The sequence below is a fragment of the Onthophagus taurus genome, chromosome 6 (genome assembly GCF_036711975.1).
Source record: "Onthophagus taurus isolate NC chromosome 6, IU_Otau_3.0, whole genome shotgun sequence".
Classification (NCBI taxonomy): Eukaryota; Metazoa; Arthropoda; class Insecta; order Coleoptera; family Scarabaeidae; genus Onthophagus; species Onthophagus taurus.
The window spans coordinates 8705338-8728445 of record NC_091971.1 but is presented as its reverse complement, the minus strand read 5'-3'; the positions used below and the strand labels follow the sequence as shown (position 1 = coordinate 8728445).

The following is a 23108-nucleotide window of genomic DNA, read 5'->3' as shown; positions in this document are numbered from 1 at the left end:
ATATTGTTGATCTTCCAATGTCGAACCCTGCCTACTTCTCTGCTTCCATATCTCTCGTCAATTTTGTTGGTCAGGATTTTGCTATTATGCCGGGAATTTCATATAACTCGCAATATATGAATGCAGTACCATAGTTACGAAACTTCTATGCACTTGCATTGTACCACATAAAATCTCTAGAAGGCTAAACCCGAATGTTTCTAGTTCTAGGTCTAGTGTTAGTTTTGGTGCTAGAACTAACACAAGACAATTTCAATTTAAAATAAGTTTCATTTCTTAATTTCAATAAACTATGGCTTCCAGAAATTTTTGAATTAACATCTTTTTTGGCACTTAGTTTATGCAAAAATGTTAGTTTTTGCTCAATGTTTTTTTCTCAATATTCTATCAGATTTTCGTCGTTCTGTAGCTACAGGTCTGATAAATAAATATTCACATTTACTGCGTCCACGAAAATGTCGCAAGTTCAAAAGAAAGAGGAACTGTTCTGCCAAAGCTAGACTCCACTCAAAATGTACAGCGTGAAATGTTTATTTATGTTGCAATGAAAGAAAGATCTGTTTTTCTGAATATCATAATGTGATTAAGCTAAAACAAGTGTTATTTATTTTCTAACATAATAAAAAATGTATTATTTTTATATTGGCAATAAAAGTTTTTGTTTACTGCAACATCACTAAAATATATTTTAATGCCTGATGGTACTCTCAAGTACCATTATCCCCCTGGAATGGGGGGATTGAATATTTTGCTAAAATTGATTCCAAAGGCCTTTACTGAATGTATTTTGATAGCGTTTTAATTCTGTCACAAAGTTTCAAAATTTTTGACTTCTTGGGATACAAAGGGTTAAGTGAAATTCACTGTATACTTTATATACTGTTCCAGTCATTGCTACACCTCTATAAGTGTCGCAATTTTGTCTAGCCCCCTTTTTATGTATGGTAGATTAAAGGCTGTGTTCCACTTTTCTGGACTTACTTTGTTGTTGAGACAGATCTGGATTTGAAGTAAATTTGGACACTTAATCAAACTTGGGTTTGCAACCCACTGCTAAGTCAATTTATACTCTGCTGCAACTATTACGTAATGTTATAAGAACTTAATACAAATTTGAAAATCGATAAAGACGCATTAAAACAGCCCTCTGTTAAAGGATAGACCAAGTATTAATTTTAAACTAATAAAGATAACTTTTTGGTTACATACAAATTCTTATTCATAGATAACTGCACCATCAGCATTTTTAAATTAGAAATATAACAAAAATTTAAATTTATTTTTATAATCTTTCATTTTTTAGTGGTATAACTTGTGAACAAGCACCAAATCAATGTGATCAATTAAGACCATGCCAAAACGGTGGAACATGCAGAGGATCAACGGAAGATTACGAATGTACTTGCCCAATTGGATTCTATGGAATAAATTGCGAACAACACCAAGAAATAAGATCGGAAGCCCAATTCGATGGAAATGGCTATTTAGAGTTTGACAGATCGTTTCTTCCACACGATAAAGATGACGAAGACGAATTAATAGCTGTTCAATTTATGACCAATTACAGTAATGGGGTTATCTTTTGGCATGGGCAAACACCTAACGAAGATGGACATGGAAAAGATTTCATTGGATTAGCAAGTTAGTACACAAAATTAAACTTAAAAAAATTTTTTCTCAATAAAAAATAATCTTTAGTTGTTGATGGTTATTTGGAATACTCTTATGATTTGGGAAGTGGACCTGTTACTATCGCAAATAAACAGATTCGGGTGGATGATGAAAGATTGCACACTGTGTTCTTGAAAAGACATGGAGTTTCTGGATCTATCGAAATTGATCATGCATATATGGAAAGAGGAACTGCACCTGGCATGGATACGGAAATGAGTTGCTTAGGAAATATTTATTTAGGTATGTAACAAATTAATTGTTGCAAATTAATTAAAATTTTATCGTAATAGGTGGCACTCCAAACGTTCCATACATGACTGGAAAATACAATCAAGGTTTTAACGGATGTATTCTTCAATTTGAAATTCAAAATTCTAAAGGAATCGATTTGGGAAAACATGCCATAAGTGGAATTAACGTCAAACCATGTCCAAGGTAATTTATCTCAATTAATTAACCCTAAAAAATACTAACTTACATAATTTATCCCATATTTTAATTCTTGCTGCTTTATATGCGTTTGGAAATTAAGATTAAGGTGGATTCCGTCCTCATTGATTTTCACCGATTTACCTGATCAATTTGACGTAATAATTCCTCCTCCTCCCGTAAATATTATCCATCCCAAACCATCAAGTAAAGGTAGTAGTAATTCAAATATTTACAAACCCATTAAAATTTCCGAATGGTTGTATTGTTTATTAATCGTACTAAATAGTTTACTAAATAATGTATGACTGAGATGAGCGTTAAATTTCTTATGGCAATAATTGTTTAGGATATCTTCGTTATACTGATATAAATAAATATATATAAATAAGTATATATATAAATGAATATAAATTAGAGAGGCATTTGTATATATAAAGCGTTGTTGATGTAAATTCGTGGTTACCTATTAAAAAGGAAGAAAATAAGAGTAATAAAAGTAAAATTAACGTGTGTATAAAAAAAATGTTTTGCTTCTTCAAAAGTTTGTCGTTTATTTTCAAATTGTTCATGGAGCGGTGTTTTTCTTTGCTAGGATTTAAGTATTGGCCAGAAAAAATAGGTACATATCAATGTAGGCTAACTCTACTGTAAATAAAACGACTTGTATAGTGTATTTTTAAATGGGACCTAAATATATGAATTGTAACTATAAACTTATATCAACAACTCGATATAAAAAAATATATAATTTAATAAACTGTAAAGAAAAACAAACTTGTATATAATATATCCAGACTGACTGCGTTATTTATTAATTTTAACGGTTTGTTTATGCTTACTTTAAAAGGAAAAATATTAGGTATATATCATATTTTGATTTAATTCGAATTAATTAATTTTTTTTTAATTTTTAGTCAAAAAGAAAACGACGACGACCTGGTTAATTAAGAATCTTGTTACGGATAAAAATCACTTCAAGAAATAGTCAATGTACCCGTGTTCTTGACATTGTGTTCATCTATTTACTGTATTTTCTTTTTAATTAATTATCAAACTAACGTTATACTGCTTGTATTTGTGTTCAATGTTACATTTTACGCTCAAACGATGCTTGATTTTATGAAAACAAAAACACACAATGTTCGGATTATTAATGACCTGTTAATAATCAATTAAAACTGCCATCTTTTTACTTTTTTTACACCTACATTTTTTTTATTATAACTATTTTTTTTAATCGACCAAAATCGGTATTGTACAGTTAATAAGGAAAGAAAATATTACGATATTATGAAGGAAACAGAAACATACTTTGTGCCATCTTAGTTTATGTTCGCGATTTGTCAACAATATATCAACTATTTCGTTTTTATTTTTGTTTATATATATTTTTACGTACTTTATAATAATATAGCTATATGTATAATTGATATATTCTAATGGTGCTAGTAACAAGAAATTTAAACCCAAAAAAAAAGTTCTATTTGCTTTTATAATATTTATCGTTTGTAGCCAAACCCAGAAAAGTAACGATGTAATATTGTGAAGTAAAGAAAAAAAACGATTATTGTAACCTTTTACTATTAATACCTATTACACTATGTTATACACGAACAATGTGATTTCATGCGATGAAACTAAAACGTATCAGAAAAAGGTGATTAAACGTTGTAATAAAGAAGAAAAACAAATATAATTCGTAATAAGGCTATGAAATATAATCATTTTATATGTATACAAATGAAATGCTTGTAATATATAATTATATAATTAATATATGATAGTCTTGACGAGTCGATTCTGTCCAATGATCCGTGACGTAATTAATCGAAACGAACGAAAAATTTTAATTAAACGAAAAGTTAATTAATTGAAAAGTAAGGAAGCTTTTTTGCGGCATATATACATATTATATATTTCTTATTCTCTCACATTAAGACGGTCTTCAGTCAAAAAAAAAACATGTCGACAGATTGCTCTATTATGGAAGGAGAACGTAATTATGTGCATTTTCAATAACTCAAGACAATAATTATTCTATAAATAAATGTATGTGAGTATCTTTATTGTGTTTTATTATTTTTTAACAAATCACTTTCTGCAGTTATACAGGATGCTTTATAAGATTTCCGCAGGATTTCAGGATGTGATAGCTTAGCCAAAAATTTGAAAAAAACTTTCTATCAACTTACCCTCTAAAATACACCATTTTTGAGAGACAGGGTGTTGAAATTTAATAAAAAAATTCGTTTTTTGCAAATATCTCCGGAACCGTTCATCGTACAGAAAAAAGCGTTTGTTAACATTTTCTTCTCATAATAAGCTAAGTTTTGTGCGAGAAAAAATTTTTTAAAATCATAATTGGTGAAGATTTTGAAGGGGTAGTGGTTGTTTTTTTCCCCAACTTCTACGCCACTGGAAAAAGTACGGTTTTGAGACACCCATTTAAACCGCCAATATTTTCTACACAAAAAAGGTACTGAGGGTCATGAGCTCTAAAGTTGACCGTTTTCCAGAAAAATCTACTTTTATGTTGAATAACTGTATAATAGTCAATTTTTTGAAATAAATAATTTATTTTACAATTAATAAAAATGTATGTAAACGTTAGAACAAGTAACAAAAGCAAGCGTTAACTTCATAATTGCAAAAAAAATGAGGAAATGATACAAAAGTTGTCTTTTCAAAATTCTCCAAACCATAAAGGTAACAAATCGCACATTTCAGCGTTTGTGTAAAAAATTGTATAATTTATTTTTAACAAGTAGGCTTTAAATTTTATAACAAAAGCTACCTCCTGTCAAAACAACAATTAGTTTGTACCTGCAAAAAGTAAACTTGTATTACAAATTTAAAAATGAATTACAAGGTACGATAACAGCGATAAATGATGAGCAGAGTGTCAAACCTTTTGGAGTTACTATCATGATGTCATCCGATAATGGAGTTAAACCACAGAATAACCAGAAGTGACAATGGCGGTATCCCGTCATAAGTACCTATGCTGCAATACTTTGATTTAGTTTGTGGGCGAGGGGCAAGAGCAGGAGTGTTCCGTGACGTAAGCGATCACGGATTGCGCACGCAACCTCATGGCCACGTGGTGCTCCGTGCATTTGTTTAATTTGAATTGCTTGGCGGTATTATTTTCCACATGTGACGTAATGCGCAGTATGATTGCGTACGAATTTAGACAACCTCTTGATCAAATCTGACGCCATATTATAGCGAGTTGCCGAGGTATGCTGCTATTGGTGGAATATCGCCAGCGTTTCTGTGTCTTTGGTAACTCGCGATAATATGGCGGATTTTAAGTCGAGGTCACAAAACGAGGTGCCGCCAACATCAAACGAATCGACGTCAGTGTCATTTCTGGCTATTCTGTAGTTAAACTGCTCGTTTTAAGTGGTCCTAGAGGTCCTATCTCATGGCGAACTCCATTAAAGTTTCAAATTTCTACTTTTCTGGTGGAAGATTGGTGGTTGCACGGACTGGTGGATCCTGTGGGAGTTTGCACCTATTCAATGACTCAGAAACTAACCAGAACCTGGTTTTATGACCTCGATTTAAAAATCCCCTGAGGAACCATAGGCGCGATAAACGCACAATAAATGAGAAAGACAACTTAATTTATCACCAATAGCAGCAATATGGCGTCAGATTTGGCAGGGTATCCCAGTCTCAGTGCCACTTCTGGTTATTCTGTGGTTTCGGTTCACTGAAGAACAGTTCCGCATTGTAACAGAAAGATACTTGCTTTATGACAATTTCCGAATTGCCTTGTAGCTTTCTATTTTATAAATCAATAACTCAAATTTGATTATCGTTAGCTTCCTCTTTTCTGTAATTGACTTTACTTTAAAAACACTGACCTGGGCTAAGTGTTTAGCAAAATTTTGTGATCTGTGGCTGCCGCAATGATATGTTGCTTATTTTGAAGAGTTTTGTTAAAAATGTCACCTTGCGTCAAGGTTGATTTCGTCAAGGTGTCCTCGTCTACCTCTCACACTGCAAAATTTATTTGGACTGACTTAACCTGCTCTAGCGCACCTTTAACGGTTAAAAGTGTAGCAATTTTCCCATTTAAGCTACTCGGGGTCTTCTTTTTCTGTTGCATACACGTAGAGGGACAGAGAGGCATGGCTCAAGCTCTGACATCTCCAACGCCATTTCCTCTCCTTAACTCTACTGATGACACATTGATTTGTTTTCTCCCACAAGTTTTCTTCGATATCACCTCACTGGATCTCACATTTATAATGCGTCGTAGGCATTGATTAATGAACACCTGTAGTTATATATTATATTAATAATAACAAAATCATTAATTTTGCGGAGTGTATTGATAAAGTCAATTGTGTCCATATATAAATCTTCTTTAAAAGGATTCCAGGAATACGTTAAACATTTCGCCATACGATTTTTGTTGCTGACCTTTGGCAGCGATTACGAATGTTGTTCTATTTGAGAATATGTGAGAGATGTGCTCATTTTTAACATTCTAGCTTGATCAATTGCAAAGAAATGCGAATTTAACAATTAATAATTGCTGAAAACAGGAGTACTTATAATCTTTATCAAGATCAACAAATTTATGTGTGGAGAGTTAAAAAATTTAATAACAGTGCCATTCTATTTAAAATTACTAAATTATAGTCTGCTTCTAGTACAGCGGAAGTAGCGGCCATCTTGTAAATGATTAACAAACATTTTTGATTTAAATTGCGTGTATACCGCTCAACATATGCAACTTTTCGTAACATTTGAAATAACAAGTCCATCTTTTAACAAATATGTAAAAGTTATAAAGAAACCAGTAAAGCAAAAACTTACAAATTTTAATTGTTATAACTTTAGTCAATTTCGAAATTTTAGCTTATTAAACCTATTTATTAACCAATAACTTTTAGATATACTTATTAATAATATTTTACTTCAAGGTTGATTTCAAAAAGTAATACAACATATTATATTTTTCCACGTAATTGTGCAAATCGTTCGAACAAGGTCAAACGACCGAACGCGTGTGCGCAAAAAAACGGTTTTGACAAACATAAACAGCTACATTCGTTTTAAATAGGAGAATTTGTCATTGCACTTTGGCCTATGTCTTAGTTCGGGTTTTTAGCAAAAAAAAAAACGGAAGGTTCAAGGACATGTTTGAGAGGTTTCTTCATTCGCCGAATGGTTACTAGCTGATACAACACACGCCGGACTTCTCACAAAGACCGACAACGACCAGCGGTGCTGTGTTGCTCATCTGGGTCCCCGAAGAAAACCCAGAAGTAAGGAGTGGGAGTTGCGGGTCCGTCCACCGCCAAACGCTTTGGACCCGTCGAGGCAATGATTCAGAACGACCAAGAGTGGATTCTTGAACGGTGACGAAGGAAGCAGCAGATGCGCACTACTCGAGGACACACACCAGACCAGTTTTCAAAAAGATTTTTTTTTTGTGAAGATTTTCTCAATGTTTTTTTATAGAATTTTAACGAAAATTTATTAAAACCTTCCGGATTTACTCAAGGTGAGTTTTTTCGTGTTATCTTATTAGCTTTAAATCTTTGATAGTGGGTTTTTTTAAATTTCAGTATAAATATGATTACATTTTTTTTGTATTTTCCAGGCGATTGCGTTATATGACCAAAACCGCAGCTATAATAGTTTATACAATTTTAACAGTTACTCTAGTGGTTAACGGTGTTAAATAAGTTGTCTTTGTGATGGTTTTAAAATAAAAGTGATTAAAATTGGTGATTTAATAAACATTTACGTATAAATATAAAAGGAAGTGTTTATTTTTGGATATCTTTTATTGAATGCATTCATTCAACATGGTAAGTTGAAACGATTTTGTTATATTTTTTTCTTCAATGTGTTGTACCCCATTTGTATACTCGCGTATCGGCTACTTAGAAAAGACTTTCCCGTTCGTCGTTTATACCAATGTTCCTTTTGGATTCTAAAATAAACCATGCGCGGCTTTTACGAACCGTCGTGACTCAAACCCCAGTTTAAATTTTATTGCATTAATTATTTTGCTCTCAACTTTTTTATTTTTTATTTAATTTAATTTAAATTTTTGAAATAAACAAATTACGTAAATTATTAATTAACACCAACTAATTAACTTAATCTTGTGTATTAAACTCGTGATCTTTTTATGTCAATACTTTAAATAATCGCTAAATTAAATTCGATAATTTTTGTGGTATTAATTATTTGGGCAAATTTTGGTTTAAAATTAAGTAAAACAAAAAAAATCTTTCCTTTTCCATTCATTTTAAAACACAGAATTACCCCTTTGGGTGAAAATAAAAATGAATATAAAAAGAAAAAATATCTGTTTCGGTTCCCCTCATCAGGGCAAAATTAACAAAACGACCGCGTCTGCACGTTCCTGACACATAAATAGGCCTTCCAGCAATCCAAAGAGCTCAGAATAACCGAGCACACAAACCTCTGCACAAAGAGAAGCAGGTAACAGCACGAAACACCTGCCAGGTTCAACCTCTGCCCAGTTATTATTCCTCCTCATCTCAAAAACCTTGCACACATTCGTATTCTCCGACTATTAAAACCATTTAATACACCGAACACGTTAAAACTTGAACGTTCTCCATTTGCGGAATCGGCGATTAATAAGTTGGGAAATTTCGTGTTTAGATTTAGGTAGTGGTATTAATAAGAATTTCAGTGTGGAGGCAGATGTCGCTGATTTTATTTTACGAACTCGGTCATTAGGAATGAACGCAATGTTTATGTGAAGCCAGATGGTTCTGGCTGTTGCTGTTGGTTGTTTGGTGTTGCTGCTGCTGCTGCTGCGGCAATGTCCTCTACGTCACGTGCTCTGCCGGAACTTTCGGATGGAGCAGCTGTAAAAATTGCGGCGTGCTCTCGAGAGCAGGTAGAAATTGAACAGAAACTGTATTCGAAAATCCATTCTCCTTAGATGATTTATATAAACATAAAATCTAAAGAAATTTAAATAAATTATTTATTACGAACTTTATAAGTATTGTCGAATGCAAGTGCTTAACTTAATCATCCCAGTTCAGTTCTAATTAAAGTTGGAAAGACGATTAAACTTCACGGAGTAATTAATTAAAGGCTCCCCCCCAATTGTACTTTCTTACTTTATTTTATCTTTTTTTACGCCTTTCTTTTGGGGCGTTTTTTTTGATTCCCTTTTTCTTTTAGACGCTATCTACCTGAAGTTGTACGTCTCTTTATTCAAGGCGCCCGAGGTTTCATTAGAGACCCACTCTCTCCTCGCTTTATGATATCCTTTATTTAGCGAAATACTGATTTACGATGCCCGGGTTCTGGTAGAGCAACCATTACTGCCCTCTTATCTGGCATAAAGCGCCTCGTTTTCGCCTTCATTAACTTTGCCACAGTTATACACTACCGAGTCAGGCCTCTATTCTCAGTGACAAATTGCACGGCTGTTTCTGTGGCTCAGTGTTTCGCGATTCTCCAACTTCCTCGAAATAAGTTCTTCAAGATTCTCGTTAATTTTGATAAATTCTTAAAAGACTGTTCCTGTAGTAGTGTTACATTGAAAATAATAAAGGTTTTAACGTTTACGACTATAAACTATAACGCAAGGAAAAGAATTAACCAAAATTACTTGAATACCATATTAGAATAATGTGGGAACCTCTGTGATAAATTGCACAACTGTTTCTAAGGCTAATTGTTATGAGAATTCTTCGTTAACATTGAATAATGCTTGGAGTAAAACTTCTCATTAATTTTAACAAATACAATTTAACTTATTTAATAAAAAAAGATCTAAAATAAAATTTCTTTGAAACCTTATCTGTGCAAAACCTGTCGAACACGTGTGATTACTTCCAGGCGTTTCCCCCGCTGGCAACATGTTTGCGATGATATACGATGCCAAATGCACGGGTGTGATCCCCCTTCATTTAATGGATTGGGCGTAGTTAGTTATTTACCAGACGAAAAACTGGCTTAAGCACATCAGCTTGAACCACCTTAATTTCTTTTTTGCTTCATTTTACTTTTATTTTTTTCCGATCAAAAATCGTTTGGATTATTCGAACGTAATCGTTCGCCTACACGTTACAACATCAATTCCTATTGCGCCAAAAAGCCCACAGGCTATGAAAGTGACAGATTCAAACAATACTCCTAACTTACAGTTAGTATTGATATAAACTCCGCTTTACTAAAACCAATGGTCACGTATCAACACAGTATCCTAGGAAGTAATATCAGAATTGTATTAAGATTATTGAAATGGTTTATAGTTTTCGATATCTTTCACAGTTTGGTGAACACACACGTGTACAAAATTGCATAACTTCGTCCGATTTATACAACGTCATTTTGAAAATGTGGTTATTGGAAATAAAAGTGAAATGGAAATGGATCGATGAATGGATGGGTTTTGGTGGCGGATTATTTACAACGCGGGGGCAGTGTGTACTTTAGATTTGAGGGGTATAACAAAAGCCTATAATTGCCAATTAACTGACGATTGTTTGGCCGTACGTTGTCGGTTTCGTAATAATGTTGCAATGTGGCGGAGAGGTGAAGTAATCGGCTTCTTGCGTGCAACCTTTGAAAAACACGGTCGTGTTTGTTGTTCCCTTTAGTAATAGGAGAAGAAACCGCAATGTTACTATTTTTGGATGGAAGGAAAAATATTTCCAGATTCACACACACTTAAAAGAAAATAAATTACTTAAATATGCTATAAACTAATGTATTCCTAAAAAATCCTTTATTAAAAATATCTTATACGTTACGTGACAAAATAGAATTTAATAGGACCATTCTTACAGAATGGTATCTTGAGCATTAATGTTGATTCTTTTATTGCTGGGTATAGAACGATAACCGAGACTTACTAGAGCAAAGGAAACATGTACAAAAAATGTAATGAAAGTATTCCTGGGTGATTTATTAAGATGTATTTAAATCTTACCATGTTAGTGGCAAGAGTTACCTTGGCAACTAATCATTATTTAAATAAGCACCAAAAAGACTATCAAATATATCAATTCATTTATCAAATAGGTAATGTTCTTTCATTATTTTTGATGCAAACATGCTGATCAATTTGCTGGCCCACTGATGTTAAATTATACTTATGTTTTTGTTCTCCGAGCTAATCATGAGTTCTTCTTCTTCACCGGTCATTTGCGCAGAATAAAGAGTGCGACCGCAGATCTTTGAAGTATGAGTGGAATCCCCGACGTAAAAGCGAAATCTTCGTAAAACGAACCTATATTTACAATGAGGTATACATATACATACATACATGTGTATAGGATTAAGTTGTACGTACCTCAAAATTAAACGATTAATGTTGTTTTCATAGTTGAAAGGATACGCTTTAGATCGACCGTTTTCATCACTTTTGAAATTTCTACTTCGTTGTCTTCATCCCCTTTTCACGATCCAACTCTTTCTATAATTCTTCTAGGTCTTCGTTTGAGAGTGGTTCATCTTGGACTACTAAATGTGACATCTTGAGCAGTAACATCTTTCAATCCCAAATCACTTGCAAACCTGGCAGTCTTTAATTAGATTCTCTTGTTGTGGCACTTCTTCAAAATCGTGCATTAACGCTGACAGAAGTTTACGCCAAACTCCATTTAAACATTTTGCCGAAACTTCATTCCAAGCCGACTAAATAATTAATGCTTTTTAAAATATCGAAAGACCGCAAATAGTCTTTGACTGTTTTATCTGAAGTGTCCAAAACTCACCATTTCCAAGAAAGTATTGCGATGATATTATGCCTTAAAGGTTTTCTACAAAAGTGTAGTGTTTTGATTTCGTCCAGGTTTTGAGGATATCCTGGAGCATCTGTTTCCAGATTAAAAGTTGAGTTAAAAATTGATTTTGTTTTTTCCGTTTGAGTCAATCGAATATTTGTTTGATGTTTTTTTCAAAAATTTTCCTCTGCTCTATTTTACATGTTTAACATTTAGTGCTGCAGACTGTTGAGCAGAGTGTTTATTTTATCTATATTTCTCATAATTGTAGTAACAGTTGGTGGAGACAAGACGTAATCCGAGGGCTACCTGTATTCCAAAAATTTAGTACATACATTGTAATGTTACAACTGAATGAGTCTTCCGGCGAAATTCCTTTTATTAATGATTTACTCAATTTTCTTCAAGATTATCAGGATTTCGAACAATCTACGTGTTTCTGGCATATATGCAGGTTAAAGAAATTCTCTCCATACATTGTCGTAGGTAGCTGACAAATCAATGAATGCAGCAGAAGTTTTCAGCTTTATTTGCAATCTCGCTTCAATATGAGGGTCGAAGCAGCTCCGTTTTGGCTTGAAACATTCTTATTTGATCGGTATTACGTCAAACACTCTCTCAGATTCTGTTGTAGATGAGCTTTTCAAGTAATTTGTATGTTATTGATAATAATCATATGGTACTGTAGCTTTTAGGCAAGTTTGCTGCTTTCCCTGGTTTTTGGAAGGTATATTTTGGATGGAGAATCTGAGTTAATACCGTCTTCCATAAATTCATGGCTTAAAATTGACAGTTAACATAAAGCTAAACGAGTTTTAATACTGAAATTGAAGAACTCTTAGGTTAATAACACTTATCTTGTAATTACAGTTAATTTTTTTTTAATTTTTCACGGACAGATGGAAGACGTTTTGGTATTTTCAATATGTTTTGATGAACACTTGTGGTTTAATAGTATGTACTCGGTGCAAATTCGATTGAAATTGATAATTATGTCGAGATTAATGAATCTATCTATTGGTAATGTTAATTTATTGGAAGCTGGGGAAATATCAAATTTAAATTTAAATTCATGTTAAATAACTATTAACGAATGTAAATATGAATGTCGAGAATTGAGATAAATTTGATTCATAAAATAAATTAAATGTATATATACTATTATTGTAATGTCAATTTCAAATTTTCTAGTGGAATTAAAATCCAATCAACTTTTTTATCATCACGAATAATAAAATAACAATAAATCCGCGATTTTAATTGAATAAAACGTTTAGATATTTCGTTCGATAATTCGAGATATGATGTCAATATACAACAGTTGTGTTTTAAATTAAAAATGTGATAATGAAAATCAATTCACTTAACTTTGGTGTTTGTTTGGGTGTTCCCTTTAGTTTGTAAATATCAAATAAATTTGTCGTTTCGTTTACTACTTGTAACTTAAGCAATGAAAATATATTTCGAAAAATCTTTATCAATTTTAGACACATGTTACCAATATTTCTTGTATTGGAACTTATTATTTAAAGTAAAATATCATGTTGGTGTGAAAATAAGTTTTTAGATTGTAGAAAATAATGAAAATAACACCTCATACCCTACCTGAATATCGTGCTATCTCACATAAACGACGAGATAAGCTGTTGATAACACACCCCGCGTTTCTACGTAGAATCTTTCTGTCAGTCCTTCGAATATCTCACAACGTCCGCAGTTCCGAGGTGGTCAAAAGGAAAAAAACCGTCAACGTCGCGTACTGTTCTCAATTCCTGACTCAGAGATCTACTCTGGACATTGTAGTCAGTGTAGCGTGGCCATTTGAAGTATTTACAGTGACCGTGAACGCAATTAAGAAGAAATTTCGAACGGTAACCACTTAATAAAGTAAAACTTAATTTATGGAGAGAATATTCTTGATAACAAGCAGGTAACAAAAAAAACTTTAACATTAACGATTCTAAATATTTTTTTAATTTGTTGCTTTATAAATCCGTATCAATTATTATCGTTTCATCTTTCAATTGGCGATTTGATAACAAAATAAAGTCACGGTCGTTTCAATTATATACGTGGAACGAGTTTTCCTCTCTCCCTATCTTCGTTATTATCGCGTGATATTTTTATTTGCAAATATTTGTACGGCACAATCCAGTATTTGCGCGCGCAAAAATAAATTTAATTTAAATTTACTTCTAATTTGTTCACTTATTTTTTTATTTTCTTTTCAGGATTTGTTAACAATAATTTTAGTGTCCAAACACCACCCTCCATACAATGGATTCACCGCCTCCGGAAGGAACTATAGTGAAGAGTAGAACAGAAACCGTTAAAACTGAAGATGATGGCTCAGTTATTACGACAACAAAAACAGTTTACGTAACCAGCGTTCCAACCTATGTTGATACAGAAATAACTGCTGATACATTAAAGAGGATATCTTCAAGAGAAGAAAATCTTTTAGAACCCACCGCAAATAGGAGATCAATAATAAATAAAGAGGCTTATCTTAAATTGCATAACATTAACACATCAAATTCAAAACATAGTTTAGATAACATTAAAATTAAATACGAAAATAATTCAAATCAAAATAATCCAGAAGATCCAAATAATTCGAATAAATCTAATAACTCTAATACTACAGTTGCATTGAGTGAAGATTCGATTCAAATATTAAAAGATAAATATTCCCCATCGAGTTTTGGTTACCCAAAATTAGAAAAATCACCTGAGTTACCAAAAAATCCACCTCCCGTAATTCCCAGGACAAGTTCTTTAAGAACAAAACCTGACGTACCAAATAAACCTGAATATCTTCGGTATTCCTACGTTCCTTATAGCCATAACAAACCGGAAGTCCCAAAACGATCATCGTTATTAGTCGCAAAAGCACCTCGCATAACAGATACACCATCAATTGAAGTATCAGAAAAATTACCTCCCGTTCCCCGACTAACCGAGTCAACACTTAAGAAATTAAAAGATACCGAAGTTGAGGAACGAGTTATTATTAGAAGATCTTCATCGGAAGATAGTGTTGGAAAAATTGAAGCGGATCTTTCCAAATTTACAATGGAAACGAAACCGAAAAAACGATCGAGTAGTTTTAAGAAAATCCTTACGAACGGATTGTTTGGTAAAGACAAAAAGAAATCGGAAAAGAAAAAGGATGAAGAGAAGTTAAAAACTAAGAAGACTGATAACGTTATTGTCGCCGATAATGCCCAAAATGAGCAAGCTTTTAAAGTTGAGAGACAAAATAGTATAAAAAGAGCTCCCCTCGCGCAAAATGAAAGCGATTTGGTTGAGAAGCAATACGCAGAAATGCACATCAATCAATTTAATCGGATTAGAGCCAATTTTAATCAAGATATACATAACGATAATAATCAATATCGAGAGTATAACAGAAATATGCAAGATAAATACTTAGAATCGAGTTCTTCAACGAATACCTTAGAATCAGAAGGTACTAGTTCCAGGCAAGGTACTTACCAAAATGCTTTAAAGGCCCAAGCGGAAATGATGCAGTTAAGAGAATTGGAATTAATAGCAAATGAAACTCCTCCAAGAGCTAAAGAAACCCATCAAAACGTACAGCTGATAAAACCGAAAGCTCTAATTCCAATTAATTCAGAAAGAGCGCTTCCTAATCCTTATCAAAACGATGAGGATTTAGACAACAATTTAAATCGACCTGATAAAGATTTCGACCAAAGCAGTTATAGTCCCAATGTCACTAAATCATCAAATTCATCAAATTTAAACAGCCCATCCTCGCCAGGAAGTTACGCAAGATCAAGTACGAGATCAAGCCCAAAATCGCCTACTTTAGAAGGGTCAAAATTAAAGCTTCCCCAAAATAGGGAAAAAATTAGCTTACAACCAAGAATAAAATCACCAATTCCACAAAATAAAATTAGTACCGATAAAATAATAGCAACGGAATTATTAAAAAAAGTTGATACCAAAAAAACTGGTCCAACCCATCAAAAATTAGAAATTGAAATTGATTATCCGGACCACTACGAGAATAACAAGATGGGTAATAAATCACCAAATACAATAGAAGCTGGAAAATGGCACCAAAAACAAAGGGAGTTGGAAAAATCACCTTCACTTCTTGGTTTAGACGCTAAAGAAATTCATGTTGATGTACATAAAGATGGATATCAAAGAAAGAATCATCCGCAAAATTTAACGCAAGTTTCGCCGAAATTGCCCCAAAATCTTCCACCAAATTATCAATCATTATCACAAAATTACCGGGGAGCTGTACCACAAAATTATCAATCAACCTTACCACAAAATCTTCCACAAAATTATCAAACAAATTTATTACAAAATCCTCCACCAAATTATCAATCAAATTTACCACAAAATCCTTCACCAAATTATCAATCAACTTTACCACAAAATCCTCCACCAAATCTTCCTCCTGAATTACCAATCAGTCCAAATAATTCCAACCGATCAATAACACCAGTAAGAAGAGCACCATCGAACGCTTCGTTACAATATTCACCATCAAAACAAGATATGCGCCAAAGTGTCGAAATTTATTGTTGGAAAGAAATACAAAAATTAAAAGAAAAACAAGATCAAGAATTAAAATATCAACTTCAATACACACCCCATGGTTGCGTTGAAGACCCGATTATTCACAGACGTTCAAGAAGTGTTGAACCGAATCAAAATCGTGGTCGCAGGAGTACAAGTTTACCCAGAGAAGTGAAACCATCCCAAATTGAAAGAAATAATAGATATAACCAACAATTCGCAATACCAGAAAATCGACCCGTTTATTATACAAACGACCCAATTCAAAATCACCCTAACTTTATAAGAAGTTCACCTCAAAGAAGAACGGTTTCTGGTTCGGACAGAAGAATTGGTTACGAAGGTTATTATTCAAACGCTGAGGTACCCTATAGACCTATTTTTAATCGAGGAAGTTTAAACCCTCACGTCCAAATGGAACAATACAACATAAATCAAATTAACCAACAAAAAAAGAATGTTAGTTTTAATGGGAAATCTCAACAGAATCAAACTCAATGGCCCACTAAAAATGGTTACGTTGAAAGTCCACCTCAAAGAAGATTATTGGATAAATCAATGTCAATTGGTTCGGATGACGTTTTTATTAACAACAAGCCTAATCAAACTCAAAATGATTCGGTGATTCTTTTAAGAGAACCAATTTATGGAACAAAACCCATTCAAACAACCGAAATCGATGGAAGATTAAGAATACAAGAACCTAATTATGCACCAAGAAGACAAATTCAAGAAGAATCCTATCACATAAGAAGAGAAATCATCGAAAATCCATATGGGCAAAGAATAAAACAACAAATTAACCATCAAAATTCACCTTTGTATGCTTTACAAGAAAACAAACATAATTTAAACGAAGTTTCAAGACAACGACAAGAAAATATATCCCAAAATCAAATTTATGGAATGCAACAAGTTAATCAACCAATTTATGCATCAAAATTGAGTATCCAAGAAAGTCCTTATGGTACAAGAGAATCTATTTATGGTTCAAAAACTGGATTACGTCAACCAATTAATGAATCGCCGTATGGTTATCGTACAAATGAACCTTTATACGGTCAAAAACAAGTGACCGTATCAAATAAATATTGCGATATTTATGGTAGAATTCATGATAATGGACAAAGAGTACCTTTGAGTCCACCGCAGGGACAACAACAAGGTGTTATTTACGGACAACTCCAGGGAAATGTTTCCGGACGCCCACCGTTGCATCACAGCTATAACCAAATACCGAATAATTTTGTGAGAGGAAGTAGATTGACTTCAAGTGCTAATGATATGTACAGAAGGGATTTAAGGGTTCCACCGCCGGGGTTTAATCCGAACGCTCCTCTACCACCTATTCCAATGGAACATAAAACGCAGATATTGATGAGAAGGAGAGGACCGATTTCAGATAGTGAAAGTGAAAGGAACTTTGTTGGTAAGTAGAAGATGTAAATAAAAGAAAAATGGGGAAAAGAGAAATTAATTTAAACTTTGAGGAAGAAGTTTTTTTTTGTATACATAAAAAGGTTATATTTTTCCTCAAAGTTTATTTGTGCTTTGTTTTAAAAAAAGGGAATTGAAGTCGCTATTAGTCCTGGTTGTTTTATTTTTATTTGTACTTTGCTTTTTTTGTCGTGTTAGTTATTGTATAGATTTACTTTTTTTTAATTGTATTTTTTTCTATAAACATATCTTAATTTATAATTATAATTCTTGTATAGTTGTTTTTTAGCAGTATTATTTTATTGGTAACAATTTTATTAATAACGTTTTTTTAATTAATGACCACTTTTTAATTTTTATTCTTGCCCACCACAACACAATGTATCTATTTATTATTATTCTTTAAAGCCGTTTTAACACACCCAATAAAATATGTTTAGACGTCATAAATTGTTGTTTTATTTTCTAATAGCACCTTCAATTCTTCTGCTTTGTTTTTGGGATTTCTAACAAAAAAAAATGGTGCCTTAACATAACGCTTAAGACAATCAAGATGTAAAATAAGCTTAGGCAAAAAATACACTCTATCTAACAACAATAACAAATTTTTCAATTCTTTTATTTCCTTCTAAAAGATTTATAAAAAGAATCGGTGAAGCTTTATTTTTAAGAATAAAATTTATATGCTAAATTAAAGCTAAATGAGCAAGAATAAGTTTGCTATAAAATGCTTTTAATCTCATTATGGTATGTTAATGCATTTTTGAGATACGACTTTTTATAAGTTCTAAGTATGGAAAAAAAAGTAAAATTTCTTCTTTGCATTAACACTACATGAATTTTTCCTTCGAATGTTTATCTCATTATCTTTTTGAGATGCAATTCATTGAAAACAGTTAGATTTGTGCTCATAGTACCATAACATCCAAATTTATGGGAACTAAGAAACCATGTATAGCATATTAAAACTAGATTAAAGTTGCTTTAAAATGCTACTAATCCCATGAAGATATCTCAGATGGTTATTGAGATACAATTTTTTAATTCCCAAATGCGGTTCAAAAATTTTCACACATACAGAGTTGGATTTAAATAATCTAAACTACTTGATTTATGGAAACTAAGAAACAATTTAATGGATTTTAAAACTAGACTAATTTTGCTTTCAAATGCTTCTTATCTCGTAATAATATCTCAATCCGTTTTTGAGATACGATTAATTCAATATCCTTACTTTCTATTGTAATCTTGTTAACTGTGGAACAGATTTGTGTTTAGAGTGCCATAAAAACCAAAGTTATGGAAACATAAAAATCACGTATGGCATGTTAAAACTAGATTGGATTTGTTTTAAACTGCTGCTAATTTTATTAAGATATCTCAAATGGTTTTTGAGGTACAATTTTTTTAATTTCCATTTGTTTCAATAAAATTTAGACAAAGAGAATTAGGTCCAAAAAACTAAAACTATGGGGTTTATGGAAACTAAGAAATAATTGAATGCACTCTAAAACTAGATTAAATTTGCTTTGAAATGCCTTTTATCTCATAAAAATATCTCAATCCGTTTTTGAGATACGATTTATTTCAATATCCTTCATTTCTATTGTAATCTTGATGATTGTGAAAATGCAGAATTGTATTTAAAGTGCCATAATATCCAAAGTTATGGAAACATGGTAATCACGTATGGCATGTTAAAATTAGATTGGATTTGCTTTAAACTGCTGCTAATTTCATTAAGATATCTCAAATGGTTTATCAGATACGATCTTTTTTGTTTCCAAAAGTTTGAATAACATTTAGGCGAAAAGAGTACAATTCTGAGCAAAAATATCAGACATCTCATGAATCAAAACTACTTTATCATTCTTCGTTCTCTCAGGCCTAGTACTAAGATCGTCGAGCTGAATATTTCTCGTTATAGACAAAAATCAGATAGGTTTGGTAATTACTTTATTGGTGGCCATAACCTATGAAAGTTCTCTTTATTTTGCCTGAAACGAGCAAACAATTTCTGTTGCAACCTATTTCATTCTCTTCCGATTTCATGCATCTTGTTCTTTTCATTGTAGTTGTAAAGTCTAAGACAATCCAGGGCATATTTTTGCTTTTTTGGGTAAGACATTCTTCTTTACAAATGAATCCACAACCAATGGATATAAAGCAAATATTTGGCAGCTATAAGATGAAGTTAATAGTAATTACTACCTACTAAATATATGATGTATTTGTTAGTATTTGGTAATCACCAATGACCAGATCACAAAATCTGGTTACAATATTGATGTCTCGTAAATACTAGAAGCGACACTGGATTTCTTTATCTAAAAGCTTCTTTATACACATTTTATTTGAACGTACATTAACTCCCTCCTTTTTCGAGCGCACTCAAAAAGGAAAGAGCTTTTATTGACCTTAACGCATCAATTAACGCCAGTTAAACTTAAACTCAACACATTCAGATATGTTACAACTTCCAAAAGCTATTTTAATACGTCATTATTTGTATAGTTGTTTTATTTGTTTGGTTGGTAAAGAATTTATTATTTTTTTGTTAAGATTAATATATATCTTATTGGGTTTGGTCCTGAACTTTGGGTTGTCTCATTTTCCTGTGTATCCCGGGAAAGGGCGTGATTTGACGACACGCAGGGCGTTCACCCTCTGCAGGTTCGCGGAGCACCCGCCAGAGCGAACGGTAGCGCTCCTATCGATTATCCCGAGAGTTTGATTACGTCACAGATGCTGTAATCTAGTCGACCACGGCCCGCTGTACCATTCGTCGCGACGCCCGCGTACGGCCGTTTTCTTCCTAGATCTCCGTGTTTTCCATTGACTAACTCTTTATCGACACAGTGTCAACCCTATTTCAACGACAATTTAAGAGAGAGTTTACATTTTTTATTGTTTTTAAAGGCAAAATTGGGAAAAATTGATTTTTATTTAATTTAAAACTTTGTTATACTTGGTTAAACAATTGAAGTGACTTTAAATTTTTGTATTTTTTTTATTTTGTGAATGAACTGCAAAAAAAAATTAATTAAAATAAGTACAGACATGAAAAGCCAACATTCGTTAATAGTTTTTGTGACCACCTTGTAAATTTGTTTCGGAGCTGTACTAACATTATCAAACACCCTGTAAGTATTAATTTAATTTTTTATTAAAAAAATGTATTAAAAATATTTTATAAAAACTTATCAGTTTAAATTTATCGGCTTTTAACATACATTTTATTGATATAAATAAATAATTAATTAGTTAATTAAAAAAATAATAATAATTAATTTTTAATAAAAAAAAACGTTTTGTCAGAAGTGGGATTCGAACCCACGCCCTCAGAGAGGACTGCGACCTGAACGCAGCGCCTTAGACCACTCGGCCATCCTGACTATCTTTAGATTCTTTCAATAGCACGATTTAAATCGTCCATAACACTAAAAATAAACATTTTTCAAAATATTCCCTTTAAATTAATAACATAAATAAAATCACTTACACTCCAACTTATAAACACCCATTTAATAATAAAACACCCCCTAAACTCACTTAACCCACATTATTTATAAAAAAAATTTATGCAAAAACTTTTGATATTAACTATACCCAATATACACTAATGATCAAAAATTAAAAATTAAATTGGATTCCATTACAACTTTATTTTATACACGCAATTAAAAACTTGTCTAATTACTACTCTCCAAATTCTAATCCAACTAGTGGTATAGAAGCAAACTCGCGCTCCAACAAAGCGGATTAACCGTGGTGAGAACTTTCGATACACTCCACTCTGAGAGTACATCTCTGAATTTTCGCGCGCTTTTCCCCCTCGCAACTCAGACCGCGCCCCAAATTGACGTGTTGACGCCGTAATTTATCCTTTTTTTTCTATGTTGAACGTTGCAGTAGCGCGATGTTGATCCGTTGGAAAAACAAAGACAAGGACAAGGAGAAATGTGATAAGGGGAGCACGCAAAAGTCGAGCTCTTCTAACTCTGTAAGCAGTGGAAAGAAAAAAAGAAAATTTGGGAGAGATGGAGGTAAACAGCATTAGTGATCTTGTTTTGGCATGCAGTTTTTTATGTCATTTTTTGCATGTGTAAATAATTGTTTTTATTCATAAAATAGTTTCGTAAATAATTTGCTGAAAGTATTTCGGTATTTTCGCTGTGTGTTGGAAATAGCCCGCATGTAAATTTTACTTGGTTGTTTTCTTTTGATTTACATCGTACACTGGGCCGTTTGATGTAAAACGACACGATCGATAGCTTTTAAAAGAGAAAACTTTAAAATGTCACTGTGCTTGTTTTCATTAGAATTTCAACGAGATTGTTTTATTTTTAAAACATAAAAAAAATAAAACAAACAAAAATGTAAACAGAAAAATAATGAACGAAAAGATTGAGTTCGTTTTTGGTTACACAGAAAGCGATATCTTTGTTAATGTACATAATCCATTTTTCATTTAGCCAGTAAATTCTCTTTAAAAACCTCAATGGAACCGCGCTGAACGACGCTCAGATCGGGCCGAAATGTTAATCCGAGAGCAGCAATTCCCTTCGAAGACCATAAATATTAATGAACAGAAATGAGGCCCAAGTTTCTTCACCACTTAACCTTTTCGCTCTTTGAAAATTCCGTCCGCTTCCATCTATTCTCCACACTCTTTTTTCCCACATCGAATTTCCCAATGGAATAACATAATACCTAAAGTTAACCTTGTTCACGTCGCTTAGTCTTTTAGTGGAACTAATCATTTCAAATGTCATTACGTGATGAAATGTAAACATGATTTTATCTGGTAATGAAAATTTGATGTACTACAGTACAGATTAACATCTCTGTAAGTATTGAATCTTTTACGCAATGTTAACACGTCATGATAAATTACAAGAAAATGATTGCAAGAAAAGCTTTCTTCTTTTTTTATCTAACATCAAATTAATCATCTTGCGAAAACGTTGTTTTTCTGGTCAAAGCAGTTTGCGTTTTGCATAGTAATGTTAGAACGACAAACATTACAATCTTTTTATTTCAAGTTAAACAAATTTCTTGTTTTCGTTTTGTTCTCATATATTCAGGATTATATGTGTTATTCAACGCATCGTAACACCATACTGTTTCGCTTAATTCTTCACTGTCCCCATTATCATTAATAACTGCCTGTTTTGTCTACTAAACAAAAAGTAAATAATGTCTTACGTGTTTCATGAAATTGTGTGACATTTACTGCGCCACACTGCA

General features: G+C 32.6%; 2 protein-coding genes, 1 long non-coding RNA gene and 1 other non-coding gene across 38 annotated transcripts in view; 2 read left to right on the top strand and 2 right to left on the bottom strand.

Moving 5' to 3' along the window:
• LOC111427873 (terribly reduced optic lobes) overlaps nucleotides 1-4168 on the top strand; it is an 88769-nt gene extending 84601 nt beyond the window's left edge. For all 16 annotated transcript variants that reach the window (XM_071196317.1, XM_071196322.1, XM_071196320.1 and 13 more), the window contains 4 exons: nucleotides 1304-1641; nucleotides 1699-1914; nucleotides 1965-2109; nucleotides 3021-4168. In XM_071196317.1, the coding sequence (XP_071052418.1) occupies nucleotides 1304-1641; nucleotides 1699-1914; nucleotides 1965-2109; nucleotides 3021-3054 (733 nt within the window). In that variant the 3' untranslated portion in view covers nucleotides 3055-4168. The remainder of the gene's footprint in view (nucleotides 1-1303; nucleotides 1642-1698; nucleotides 1915-1964; nucleotides 2110-3020) is intronic.
• A 3048-nt stretch (nucleotides 4169-7216) lies between these two features.
• Nucleotides 7217-23108, top strand: part of LOC111427760 (coiled-coil domain-containing protein AGAP005037) — an 82867-nt gene continuing 66975 nt past the window's right edge. For 11 of the 19 annotated variants that reach the window (XM_071196396.1, XM_023063044.2, XM_023063045.2 and 8 more), the window contains exons 1-3: nucleotides 7218-7630; nucleotides 7730-7940; nucleotides 14090-17850. In XM_071196396.1, the coding sequence (XP_071052497.1) occupies nucleotides 14136-17850 (3715 nt within the window). In that variant the 5' untranslated portion in view covers nucleotides 7218-7630; nucleotides 7730-7940; nucleotides 14090-14135. Of the gene's footprint in view, nucleotides 7631-7729; nucleotides 7941-13626; nucleotides 13789-14089; nucleotides 17851-20644; nucleotides 21002-21770; nucleotides 21905-23108 lie in introns of those variants that run through there. The other 8 variants (XM_023063052.2, XM_023063050.2, XM_023063053.2 and 5 more) reach the window with 5 other exon arrangements.
• On the bottom strand, nucleotides 10857-13536 carry LOC139429941 (uncharacterized). Of its 2 annotated transcripts, none has more exons than XR_011640535.1 (3): nucleotides 13464-13536; nucleotides 11426-12679; nucleotides 10857-11362 (listed from the first exon to the last, which is right to left on the bottom strand). It is a non-coding gene; the product is annotated as an uncharacterized lncRNA (long non-coding RNA). The 2 variants fall into 2 exon arrangements; XR_011640536.1 differs by lacking the exon at nucleotides 13464-13536 and having other exon boundaries at nucleotides 11426-11769; nucleotides 11850-13414.
• On the bottom strand, nucleotides 21171-21253 carry TRNAL-CAG (transfer RNA leucine (anticodon CAG)). Its single transcript has one exon. It is a non-coding gene; the product is annotated as a tRNA-Leu (tRNA).